This window comes from Carcharhinus amblyrhynchos, chromosome 1, assembly GCF_965287045.1.
Source record: "Carcharhinus amblyrhynchos chromosome 1, sCarAmb.v2.hapA, whole genome shotgun sequence".
Classification (NCBI taxonomy): domain Eukaryota; kingdom Metazoa; phylum Chordata; class Chondrichthyes; order Carcharhiniformes; family Carcharhinidae; genus Carcharhinus; species Carcharhinus amblyrhynchos.
The window spans coordinates 63220770-63234882 of record NC_137324.1 but is presented as its reverse complement, the minus strand read 5'-3'; the positions used below and the strand labels follow the sequence as shown (position 1 = coordinate 63234882).

At 41.1% G+C, this 14113-nt stretch overlaps 1 protein-coding gene across 3 annotated transcripts in view; it reads left to right on the top strand.

Annotated features, from left to right (window-relative positions):
• plpp1a (phospholipid phosphatase 1a) overlaps positions 1 to 14113 on the top strand; it is a 98556-nt gene that overhangs the window by 52582 nt on the left and 31861 nt on the right. For all 3 annotated transcript variants that reach the window (XM_080185951.1, XM_080185960.1, XM_080185969.1), the window contains exon 3: positions 379 to 659. In XM_080185951.1, the coding sequence (XP_080042077.1) occupies positions 379 to 659 (281 nt within the window). The remainder of the gene's footprint in view (positions 1 to 378; positions 660 to 14113) is intronic.

Genomic DNA, 14113 nt, shown 5'->3' with positions numbered 1-14113 from the left:
TACATTGTCATGAAAACAGTAGGTTATATGGAAGTTACCAATTGTTTGCTTCTCATCCAGTGAGTGATATTTATTGTTATAGTGAAAAGTTCCACAGTTTGAAAATTGTGTGGATTATTAAGGAAGGAACTCTGTACACATGAGCACCACTCAAAGCTTGCCTGATTTTTTTTCATGGGACAATCATCAAATTTCAAAACGTGATTTGTAAGATTAAGCTATAGCACCCAATAATTATGATTTATTTTTTGCTGTTGCTTTGTTTGCACGTGATTTACTTTGCTGAACTGTTTGTAAATGGCAACATGCATGTTTTGTAAATTTCTTGATTTCATTATTTCCTGTATAGAGCTGATGCCTGACTTTTCTCTGTTACAGATAATCGTAGGAGAGTTAGCTTCGGTTCATTGGAACCATTTGTACTCAAATTCCTTTATTAGAAATTCCTATGTATCCACTGTGTACAAGGGCATTGGTGCGTTTCTATTTGGGGCTGCTGCAAGTCAGTCCATTACCGACATTGCCAAGTATTCAATAGGTCGTCTTCGGCCCCACTTCCTTGATGTTTGCAAACCTGATTGGAAGAAAATCAACTGCTCTTTGGGGTACATAGATAACTTCGTATGTCTGGGTGACGAAAAGATGTCAACTGAAGCACGGTGAGTCTAAGATAAGCTATGTATGAATTGTATAACATTCGAACTGTTAGCGTGAGTGGGCGAAACGACCACTACGGACTCAGGGTGAAGTTCAATAACGGCACAGCTTTATTTTCTTTACATCGACGGAGAAGCACAATCAGGACATACAATCGGACTGTCCCGAAAGTGCTCTAAAGACTCCCCCACAAGGGGCTACAGTTATACCTGAACTTCGCGTTTCAAATGCTAATCCTTTATTTACAGTATTTGACTTCAGCCATCCTGTTTCGATGTTTTCGAGTGTTGGAAAAATTGTTTTAAGTATGTGTTAATCGTTTTTGTCTGGTTGGTTATCAGTGGTCTAGAATCTCTGGGGTTTGAACCATAGGTGTGTTATTGATCTCAAGAGTTTTGAGGGACCAGGGACACTTCCTTAACTGTGTTAATTTTAGGTGTCTCCAAGGGGTTGTTTGACTGGTTTAGAAGTGCTGATTTTGATGGGGTGGGGACATGTTCTTTAATTTAGTTCCTGTAGGTGCATCCTGTCCAATTTCCCTTATGTGCTAGCCCCCATTTGCATTCTCTAAAAGCACGCTCTTGCCTACTGATCAGTGTCTGTTATTTTGTGATTTTAGTGGCGGGCTCTGAGGATAACTTTAGTTTCTTCCATTTTGTGTGCCCAATTTCATAAAATTTGTTGTCCGATAACAAAACCGTAGGACATAACCTTTAATCTGCTGTTTGTTGTATCCCCAATTTATTGTATCATAGATAAGAATAACAACAATATAATAAATTGTCTTTTACTTTAACAAAATGTTACACAATTTGACATCAAGCGGCACAGTGTGGCACGAAAGATATTAGAAATAAGAACAAAATGCTGGAGAAACTCAGCTGGCATCTGCAGAGAGAGAAGAAGTTGAGAGAATTCCGGTGATATTAGGGGATTTGATTTGATTTTACTTTGTTACGTGTATTTGTATGCAGTGAAAAGTATTGTTTCTTGCCTGCTAAATAGACAAAGCATACTGTTCATAGAGAAGGAAATGAGAGAGTGCAAAATATACAGTCATGGCCAGGGTGCAGAGAAAGATCAACTTAATGCAAGGTACGTCCATTTAAAAGTCTGATGGCAGCAGGGAAGAAGCTGTTCTTGAGTTGGTTGGTATGTGATCTCAGACTTTTGTATCTTTTTACCGGTGGAAGAGAGAATATCCAGGGTGCATGGGGTTCTTAATTATGCTGGCTGCTTTGCCGAGGCAGCAGGAAGTGTAGACAGAGTTAATGGATGGGAGACTGGTTTGTGTGATAGATTGGGCTACATTCACGACCTTTTGTAGCTTCTTTTGGTCTTGGGCAGAGCCATACCAAGCTGTGATGCAACCAGAAAGGATGCTTTCTATGGTGCATCTGTAAAAATTAATGAGAGTTGTTGCTGACTTGCCAACTTTTCTTCGTCTTCTGAGAAAGTAGAAGCATTGGTGGGCTTTCTTATAAATAATGTCGGCATGGGGGAACTAGAACAGGTTGTTGGTGATCTGGACATCTAAAAACTTGAAGCTATTGACTGTCTCTATATCGTTCCATTGATGCAGACGGGCATGTTCTCCTCTACGCTTCCTGGTTGATGACAATCTCCTCCTAGGGGATTGGAAGATATTAGAACAGCAACAAAAACATATTAGAAATGGAAAGAACGGTAGATTCGCAAAGAGGTTTAGGAAGACAAATCCAGAAATGTAGGACCTTAGCAGCTGAAGGCTTGATGCCAGTGGTAGAGCAATTAAAATTTAATTTTCTCAGTAATTAGAAGAACACATATCTCGAGAGAGAGATGTTCGGGCTGGGGAAGATAACAAAGGTGGTAAAGAGTAGGTCATGGACGGATTTGAGAAATAGGATGAGCAGTTTAAACAAGGTGTTGATCAATCAGGAGGTTTTTAAGCACAGAGATGTGGGTGAACTTGGTGCAAGTTGGAACCCGACAAAAAAAAATGTTGCCTACCACACAATAATTAATGCAGCATTTGAATTTGAGTGTCAGTGAAATGCCAGATAATGAGGCTGTGTGTCCCTAAAATTGACCGATCCTATCAAAAACGTGCCCTGCCAGCTGTTTGCAAGATGCAGAGTACTGACTGTTCTGGGCTAGCCTGTGCTAGGGCCAAATCTTAGTAAAAAGGCCAAGTGTCATGGTCTGACTGAAAACCAGTATGCTTCTCTCTTGAAAACTAGCATGTTTCTCTCCAGAGAAACAGGCAAGTCTTCTCGCCAGATCTGATGGCACATTGTCAAAAAAAAAGGCAGGGGTGCGTTTTGTGATGTTATGTTGAAGGGTGGGGCCTAAACATGCCAGTAGAGCCAGCTGCACAAAAATTAAAGGTGACCCAATCAGAGGAAACCCTCCCTGGCATCTGTCCCATGATCGATGCTGGCATCGCCCTCTCACGCTCTCTCCACCCCCCCCCCCCCAACCCATAGTCAATGCTGGCATCACCCTTCTTATCTGCACTCCCAGCCCCAAACTGTCATCGCTGGCCATTGGTTTCTTCTGCTGGCACTTAACGAGCCACAGTTTGCCACATTGAAAACCCTGGCTCTCTGTTTCCTGTTAGCTAGCTAATTTCTGTCCTTGGTAGTTTATCACTCCCAACACCATGTCTTGTGCAGTAACCTTTTATGTGGCAACTCATTGAATGCCTTTGGAAATCTAAATATACTACATCTACTGGTTCACCTTCATCCACTCTGTTACATCCTCAAAGAACTCTAATTAATTTGTCAAACATGTTTTGCTTTAAACTATTTCTACATTTTGATCCTCTGGAGCATTTTAGATCTAAACATAAGAAATAAGAGCAGGAGTAGGCCATCTAGCCCTTCGAGCCTGCCCCGCCATTCAATAAGATCATGGCTGATCTGAAGTGGATCAGTTCCACTTTCCCGCTTTCTCCCCATAACCCTTAATTCCCTTGTCTATCAAAAACCCATCTACCCGTGACTTAAATATATTTAGCGAGGTAGCCTCCACCACTTCAACGGGCAGAGAATTCCAGAGATTCACCACCCTTTGAGTGAAGAAGTTCCTCCTCAACTCTGATCTAAACTCCTCCTCCTCTCTCTCTCTCTCCCCCTCCTCCTCCTCCTCCTCCTCCCCCCCCCACCTTATCTTGAGGCTGTGCCCTCTAGTCCTGCTATCCTTTCTAAGCGGGAAGAATCTCTATACTTCTATCCTATCCATTCCTTTCATTATCTTATACGTCTCTATAAGATCCCCCCTCATCCTTCTAAACTCCAACGAGTACAGACCCAGTCTGTTTAGTCTCTCTTCATAGTCTAACCCCCTCATCTCCAGTATCAGCCTACTGAACCTCCTCTGCACTCCCTCCAAGGCCAATATATCTTTGCGCAAGTGCGGCGACCAAAACTGCACACAGTACTCCAGCTGTGGCCTCACCAGTACCCTGTACAGTTGCAGCAAGACCTCCCTACTTTTACATTCTATCCCCCTCGCTATAAAGGCCAGCATCCCATTCGCCTTCTTGATCACCTGCTACACCTGCAGACCGGGTTTTTGCGACTCATGCACAACGATCCCCAGGTCCCTCTGCACCGTAGCATGCTGCAGCTTTTCGCCCTTTAAATAGTAATCCCTCCTACTATTATTTCTGCCAAAGTGGATAACCTCACCCTTGCTAAAATTGTACTCCATCTGCCAGGTCCTCGCCCACTCGCTCAGCCTATCCAGATCCCTCTGCAGACTTTCCACACCCTCCGTGCAATTTGCTTTTCCACTCATCTTCGTGTCATCGGCAAATTTCGTCACCCTACACTCAGCCCACTCCTCCAGATCATCTATATAAATGGTAAATAGCTGAAGCCCTAGCACCGATCCCTGCGGCACTCCACTAGTCACCAACCGCCAATCAGAATAGCACCCATTGATACCAACTCTCTGCTTCCTATTAGACAACCAATCCTCTATCCACGCTAACACCTTACCCCCAACTCCATGCACCCTAACCTTCTGTAGCAGCCTTTTTATGAGGCACCTTATCAAACGCCTTTTGAAAATCTAAAAACACCACATCCACTGGTTCCCCTCTGTCTACCACACTAGTCACATCCTCATAGAAATCCAATAGATTCATTAAACACGACTTCCCCTTAACAAATCCGTGCTGCGTCTGCTCGATCAAACCATTCTTTTCTAGGTGCCTCGCTGTTTCTTCTTTGATGATGGATTCGAGCATTTTTCCAACTACAGACGTTAAGCTAACCAGCCTATAATTCCCTGCCTTTTATCTGCTACCTTTTTTAAACAGCGGCGTAACATTAGCCGTTTTCCAATCTTCTGGCACTTCCCCGGAATCCAGCGAATTTTGGTGGATGATTACAAAGGCATCCACTATCGCCTCTGCCATTTCTTTCAGAACCCTGGGATGCATTCTATCCGGTCCTGGGGACTTCGGTCCACCTTCAGTCCATTAGTCTATCAAGCACTACCTCTTGAGTGACAGTAATCGCATTCAGGCCCTCAATTCCTACCATCCTTCTATCTTTAAGATCCGGCAAACGGTCTTCCTCTGTGAAGACCGAGGCAAAACACTTAATTAAAGCCTCAGCCATTTCCTCATCTCCCACCGCTAAATCCCCCCCTCTCATCCTCTAAGGGTCCAACATTCACTCTAGCCAGCCTCCTCTTCTTTATATATTTGTAAAAGCTTTTACTGTCCTTTTTTATATTCAGAGCTAGTTTAGCTTCAAAGTCTATCTTTCCTTTCTTTATCACCTTCTTAGTCATTCTTTGTTGATTTTTAAATTTTTCCCAATCTTCTAATCGCCCACTACTTTTAGCCACTCTGAACGCATCAGCTTTTAATTTAATACTCTCCTTTATTTCCTTCGATAACCACAGCTGGTTATCCCTTCTCCCGCCTTCCTTCTTTACCATCGGAATATATTTCTGCTGAGTACCGAAAAAGATCTCCTTAAAAATCCTCCACTGTTCCTCAGCCGGCCTACCAACCAATCTGCGCCCCCAATCTATATCCGCCAATTCCTCTCTCATCCTATCGTACCCCACTCTGTTCAAACAGAGGACACAGGTTCGGGACCCTACTTTCTCATCCTCCATCTGCATCAAAAACTCAACCATACAATGATCACTCGTCCCAAGAGGATCCCTCACAATAAGATCCCTAATTCTACCTGCCTCGTTACACACTGATCCTTTATAAACTGAGCGACCCTATCTCCTTTTCTTTGTTCCAGTTTGACGTATGAATATTTAGGTCCCAGCCTTATGACTACATCTCTGTATGGTTATTGAATCATACTAACTTATTTATTGAGCTCATTACAAAGCTTAATCGTTGATACTAATGGAATTAAAGAATTCAGCTTACAGCCAAAATTAGGAAATGAGCATAATTGGAAGAGCAGTAAATTTATCTTTTTTTTAATTTGCTTGACATTTTATAGGTTGCAGGGGAGCATAAACCTAGATAGATTTCATTTTGATTAGCTTGGAGCCTGCAATGCAAATATCCTTAGACTTGTAGCAACCAACATCTGTTTGGATAGCTGTTAGCCATAATTCTCATTTTAAACTCTTGGGGAGAAAAGCTTGCTGGCTTTAAGCCACACAGTTTAGAATGGACTGTATGCTGGCATAGAATTGATATTAATCTGACTGCATGGAAAGAGATCCTATCAGACTTATAACTCCATTTTATACAAACAAGAAATAGCATGTGTGGTAAAAACACTCTGAATCATATTCCACAGATAGTGTTATTCGACTAGTATTTAGAAGTACTCATGCCAGACCAATTATAGGCATGACATTTTATATCACATGCTATTCACCTGAGGAGTCCTTTTTGCCAGGGGAAAAAAAGTGATAAAAACATCAATTTTAAATGTGAAGGGAAAATAGACAGTGTCTAACAGATGGCTGATCTGCTCACACCAAAAATGACATTTTTAAAGTTATTTTTATTAGTGTAACAAGTAAGTTTACATTAACACCGCAATTAAGTTGCTCTGAAAATTCCCTAGTCGCCACGCTCCAGTGCCTGTTTGGTTACACTGAGGGAGAATTTGGCATGACGAATGCACCAAACCAGCCCATCTTTCGGACTGAGAGAAAACCGGAGAACCCGGAAGAAACCCATGCAGGCACAGGGGGAGAACGTGCAGACTCCACACAGACAGTGATCCAAGCTGGGAATCGAACCTGGGTCCCTGGTGCTGAGAGGCAGCAATGCTAACCACTGTATCACCGTGCTGCCCTTTTTCAAATCTATATTAAGAATGGGATTTTCTAGCCCATCATGCCATTGGGATCTTTTGGTCCACCAAAGGTGACCCTCTGTGGTGAGTTCCCTGGTGACAGGACGGGTGAGCCACACAAAATGCCGTAGGCATTAGTGGGACCAGACTATCCTGCCACTGGCCAATGGCAAATCACCTCTAAAGTCAAGAAACAAAAAGGTGGGTGGGGGTTGCCAGAAAATCCTGCTCTAGGTTTTCGCGCCACTAAAACCTCTAACTCTCTAATAACAGAGCTAGAGAGCTTCCATTGTCATTATGAATACTGGGATAGACTTGCATCTGTGAAATTCTCGTCAGAGATTAAAATAGTTTACATTATTCTCATTACAGCAGCTGGATTGGAGTGTCAGGGCTCCCTGTGTATCAAAATATCACTGTCATGTTGAAAGAAATAACTGCATGTGACAGGTCTCTTTGTTGCTCTAATAAAGAAAATGGAACATTAGACTGGAGGAAACAACCTATTCAGTTACTTTTAAAAATGCAGTATTAATTATTCATCCTCTAAAGGAAAATGTTCTCCCACTGGAAATGGAAAGCTAGGTATTGTGGAACCCATGATGTAAGAGTTTCAGACATTGTGTTGCCTGATTTATTGGCCTTTGCCTTTGAAAATAAATAGGAGATGACTAAGGATACCTTAATCCCTTAGCTGGTGTCTATACTCTGCAGTACTGCTGCAGCCAACTACTAAACAGTCTCTGGCTGTGGCTTAATATAGTTTGACCAGAAAGCTGTGTACTTATTCAGTAAAGACTTGCCAACTCATCATGCGACCTTTGAGTCGGAGTAAGCTGCATGCTTTTCTCCTGAAGTCAAACGCTGCATAGAGTTACACTTTTATCAACCTTGGCCAAATAGCAGCTTGAGAGTTTAGAAATCAAAAGATTATATTGCCATGTAATCTGGACATTAAATTTGATCTGACTCTAGAATCTCCTGGTCCATCTGCAGATGGGAAGTAGTTCAGTAAAAATAATGATTGGAAAGTTAGTTTGCATCTGTATCGGTGTTGTTTCAGTAGCTTAAAGTTATTTGCTTTGGTGATCTTATTTTGTTTTTGTTTTCTCCGTTGTGTCTTTGCCAATTTTTTTGTAATTTTTTGTAATTAGGGAGGTGAATTGGAAACCCTGTAATTTTTTTTCCTTATTCTGCTCACCTTTGAGATGTTGCTTGCGTAATTCCTGAACAGCTAAAGGTGAGATCAGGAACTGACTGAATGATAGCACATGTGGTGCAGTGTTACCACACAAATGGAAGCTGTACCAAAGCTGTTGCTGTACTCGTTTTCAAGTACTTTTTCTTCTTTATAAAGCTACCATGCCATACCCTACCATATCATCTTTCTTTCAATCTGACACCAGTGCAATTGTTAGTCAAAAGACCAAAATGAATATCTTGAACTGTGGATGTGGATTTGCTCCCCCAGTACAGAACCAATAGATGGAAAATCTCAAGAAGCCTGCATCCAGAATTATAAATTGCACTCCTGCTGTGCAGAGTTCTGTGTCAGAAGAAGGAATTTGTTAAATATATAATTGCAATTCAGAGCAAAAGCTACCACTTACACTAACGCCACATTGTAGTCATAATAAATAATATGCAAATAGGGCAGTGGCACAGAGGTTTTTAATCAGCTTCGCCAAAGGAGGTATGCCATCCTGATACCTTTCTGCTTTTTGTTTTACAGTTAAAATTTCTAAAATACATTTTCACTTCCAATGTGTTTGCAAATGGATCACTGGATTTCTGTCTTGTCTCAAACAGCATTCAAATTTAATGTGAGTGGTTTGAAAAGGTTCTGTTTCCTTTTAATGTTCTGTTGTGACAGGAGTGGCTCTTAGCTGATTTGCATTAAAAGCACAACTCCCACCTTAAATAAAAAGTTACAAGGATGTTGAACAATTTTCTTTATGTAAAGAAAAGCCTGCTGGAATCCGTAAATCCTCTGGTTGAAGTCACTGGCAGTAACTGTCTGCCAGAGATGTGTCACATTTTGTACCCCCAGCAGAAGCAGCATTTATAATATTATGCATATAACACAAAATTCAGGAGCAAGAGTAAGCCATTCATCCTTTTTGAGTCTGCTCTACCCTTCAATAACACCATGGCTAATCTGATTGCAGACTCCCTTCCACTCTCCAGTTTGCTTCCCGTAATCCCGGCTCCCTCATTGATCAAAAATCAGCCTTGAATACGTTCGATGATCCATCCTTCAATGCTGTCTGGGGAAGAGAATCCTAAGGACTAACAACTCTCTCGGAGAAAATATTTCTCATCTGAGTTACATGGTAGCCCCCTAATTTATAAACTATTTGATTTAGTTGTCAACTCTGCCACAATGGGAAACATCCTCTTAACACCCACCCTGTCAAGTTCTCTCAGGATCTTATAGGTTGTAATATGATCACCTTTCATTGTTATGAACCTCCCAACCTGCTTAAACTTCTCTCAACCTTCATCAAGAGACAGTCAGATGAAGTTTCTCTGAATTGCTTATAATGCAATTATATTCTAAGTAAGGCGACCAAAGCCATGCACAGTACCCCAGATGGGGTCTACCTAAGGCCCTGTACAACTGCAACAAGATTTTCCTACTTTAATATTTAGTTATCCTCGCAATTAACAAAAAAATTTGATTTGCCTTTCTAATCAGCTGCACAGTAACTTTTTGTGATTCATGTACCAAGTCACCCAATTCCTGCTGTACTGTAGAATTCTGCAATTTAGTTTTCATTTATGTAGCATTGGCATTTTCCTACGTTCCCAAATTTTTTACTCACTCACTTTTTATGTCCTCTTGACAACTTACTTTCCTACGCATCTTTGTGTCATCAGCCAATTTAACATCCGTACATTTGTTCCATTCATCCCAAGTCATTGATATAGTTTGTAAATAATTGAGGCCCCAGTACTCGTCCATGTGGAACTTAGTTAATAATAGTTTGCCAACCTGAAAATTACCCATTTTCTATAACTCTCCACTTCCTGTTACACCTACACCATGAGCTTTTACTTTGAGTAGTAACTTTTGATGTGGCATCTTATCAAATGCTTTTTGGATATCGAAGTACCTCACAACTACAGGTTTTCCTTTATTCACCTTGCTCATTACTTCTTCAAAGAATGCTAATAAATTAGTCAAACACAATTTCCCATGAATAAAGCATGTTGATTCTGTATGATTAGGATTGTGTTATGATTTTCTAAATGTCCTACTATTATTTCCTTAATAATGCATTCTAGTATTTTCTGACTATTGTTAGGTTGAATTTACTTGCATTTGGTTGCCTTCCTTGAATAGAGATGTTACATTTGTGATTTTTCCAGTCTGCTGAGACCTTTCCTGAATCTAGGTTCCTTTACTATGAGCTCATTAATCCTGTCTCATTGCACGTTACAGTGCAATAGCCTGACGTTAAGGGCTCAAAACAGTAGAAGCCGAGAGGAGTAAAGAATGCTGCTAGGGTACAGATCAGATATCCCAAAGAATATTAAGTCGAACAGGACTTAATAAATTTGCTACTTTGGCATTAGTGTGAGGATAGGGTGGTTCACTCCAAGCACTTCTTCTAACACATGGGGAAGCTTTTATGAAAACATTTATCAATACTGTTTAACTATAACAAATTAATTAACTTAATCTTTAACAATTGAACGATAGTTAAACATGGCAAGATACAATTCTTAACTGCTAATCTATTCCTATGAGTTCCAGTTGAAGCAATATTCTACTTAGACTTAAACCACTCTTCAAAATCAGCTAACAAAACACAGCTTTACTTGTACTTAAGTTGCCAACTCTGGAGCTGTCGGACACCTAGAGACAGAGAGACCTGCCTCACTTCTTTTAGAACAGGCAATAACTGCTTATTTGTAAAAAAAAGACCGAAACAGTATATCCACCTTGCAAGCTTAACTCCTCCCATTAAGCACACGACCCTGTCCCTGTCAATCAATCTAATCAAAACTCTACTCTGAAATCACAGTGGAAACATAAGTAAACAAAAATGCATGCGCTCAGCTTAAAAACAAACACCCCAGGTACTTATCCTGTTTTCCCAGCTACCAAATTAAAATATTTATTAGATACAATGGCACCTTACAAATCAGATCTGAGTTCTAAACATAACCTTACAAGAAGCATGATATACATATATTTCTTTAAGGCACAGTATCTTCACAATGTGTAAGAGAGAACTTAAAAAGTAAATTAGCAGAGGAAATTTGGACAGCAAAAAGGGGACATGAACTGCAGAGCTAATTTGTATGTGAAGCCATAAGACCCAGGTATGATTCTAAATTATTACTTTGTATCAGCGTTAACTAGTGAGAGGGATGATGTGGGTCTAGAAGTCGGGGCAAAGGACTGTAAAACAATTAAAGAGCTTAATATAGACAGAGATCTAAGTGATCTGTCACACTCAAAAGTAGATAAATCTCCAGTGCCTGATGCAATGTATCCAGCCTGTTGAGTGAGGAAAGGGAGGAAATAGGGGCTCTGGCAATAATTTTCAATTCCTTTCTGGTCACAGGGGAGGTGCTGGAGGACTGGAGGACAGCCAGTGTGGTACCATTATTCAAGAAGGGAGAACGAATAAACCAGGAAACAATGGGCCAGTCAGTCTAACTTCAGTGGTGGAGAAACTGTTGGAAGCAATTCTGAGAGACAGAGTTAATTTGCACATGGAGAGGCAGAGATTAAACAAGATCAGCAGCTTGATTGAATTTTTGAAGAGGAGACCAGGTGTGTAGATGAGTGCAATACATTTAAAGTAGTCTTCTTGGACTTTAGCAAGGCTTCTGACAAGGTCCTACATGGGAGATTGATAGCAAAGGTATGAGCCCATGGAATTCGAGGAAATTTGTCAAATTGGATCCAGAATCGGCTGAGTGACTGGGTGATGATTAGATGTTTTTCTGACTGGAAGCCTGTGTCCAATGAGGTTCTGTAGGGACCCTTACTGTTTGTGGTTTATATAAATGATTTAGACTTGAATATAGGAGGGTTGATCAGTAAGTTTGCAGGTGATGTGAAAATTGGTAGGGTGACAAATAGCGAAGTGGCTATTGAAATGTGGATGTGTCTCACTTTCTTGCTGCTGTTCCATTTAGCCCTAGCTTTAGATGTTGCCTTCTTTGTCTCCTGATTCTTCTTGGTTGAGGAATGATAAAGTTTATAATACTGTCCCAGGTAGTAATGTTAACTGTAGGATTTTTCTATCTTGTGGCAAAAGATGCAGAGCTTAAAACTTACTGCTTTGCTCAACAATTAGTCAGCGAAGGCTCATTAAGGGTATCTTCCCCTCAAAGCATGGAGTATGTAAAATAAGATTATGAATAAGAATATTAGCATTTAACCTTTTTAGATATACTTCTTTGCAGAATAGTAAAGTGGGAAAGTTTAAAATTAGAGCACGGTGTTGCACTGTTTCCATCTGGGAGATATTGTCCAGTTTTGAAAGCCCACTGCATTTGGAAACAAAAGTCCTTGAAGACTCTCTGTAAAATTACTTAAGATAAAGGCAAGAATGCAGGGGCCTCTCCCTGAGATCAGAGACCGCAGGATATAAAAACCTTGAGATATTTTTGAAGGGCAGGAGAGAAATATGTAAAATTAGTAACTATTCCTGGTCAAGAAAAGTATGTTCACAGCTGAAGATATTTAGGGCTAGAGAAGGGTTAATTGGATAAAAATAGCTAGACCAACCAAAGCCATGTGGAGGGGAGAAACAAAAATCTAATACACGAGAGAATAGAAGCTTGAGGCTGAAGTCCAAATGTTGCAAGAATTGTTATCCAGAATAGTATGAAAAATATATAGCCCACATGACCATAAATCATGATTTGAGTTTATTGCTCATAAAACCTAATAAATGCGTTCTGACTTTAACGCATTAAGGTAATCTCACAACTGCATATGATGCCACTTTCTTTCCTGTCAGAGGAGTTGGGGGCGGGGGACAATCATTCAAAAATGGGAAATACTTTCATAAAGGCAAGTGCTCTGTGCCTTGTTATTATCCTCATTCCATGGGTAATTGTCCCTGTTCAGAAGGAAGATCAGCTCTTAGAATCCATAACCTGGCCACCCTTTAACCATCTAGTTGCTGCCCTAGATTCCTTGCTATGTAGGGCAAAACTTTCGATAAATGAGGAATGTTATACCCAAAAATGAGTAATCCATGAAGAAACAATGGAAAGCTGAGGGTTACTGGCTTTGACTTTCACTGTAGAATGAGTATCTGCTTAGAAGGAACCCAGAGGTGGTGCCTTTATCAACCGCTCCTGCCAAGTCCAAGTTCCATCTCAGGCTCTGACGAGGGTGGGGAATGGGTGAGCATTTTGCCTATGCCCGTACCGTTACCTCCCACCTACCCTGCAAAGAAATGTGTGGAGAAGATGCCCTAGTCCAGCCCAGAAATACTGTCACTTATGCATTCAAAACCCCTCAGGTTGATGTCAGCTGAGTTACAGGAGAATCGGATGTCTCCTTGGACCTGGGGAGTAATAATGAAAATACTTAAGTAGGTAATGGACTACTGCTTTAACCAACCATTCTGACATGACTATCTACTTCCTACTTCCTGAATTGTCAGCATCAACCAAGCAAGTGCACAGTTCGTGAAACTGACAGATTGGGGAGGTTTTGATCAGTGAAACCATGCCCAGGGAAAAGCTGGTGCTCACAACAGTCCTTCTCAGAGTGTTCTTTCAGTGATTTACAACTGTCGTGTCATGGGATAGCTCTACCTTGCAGCACTGTGAAGAAGAGGAGCAATTACACCCACACCAATAATACCAATGGTAACATGAGGAGCAGCAACAGCAGCTGCATTCTTGGCAACCATATGCTCACAGTGGGTGGAGGGTCGGGGGGTGGGGAGGTAGTGATGGTGGTGGTAGAATGCTGGTCCAAGGAGATGAGATCAACAAAGGGGGATTTCCAAGCAGAGGATCAACTCTTATGAAAGCTCAGGTTGCCACACCAGGTTATTTCTGACATTTTCAGCTCCTGGAACAGGTGCTTCTTCCTAGTGGATCAGGTGGTCAGCAAGATGGTTATTACTGGAGGGCCATCTTCCCTCCCTCTAGGTTTTTGCACTTCCCCAACGTTGTGTTCTCTCACA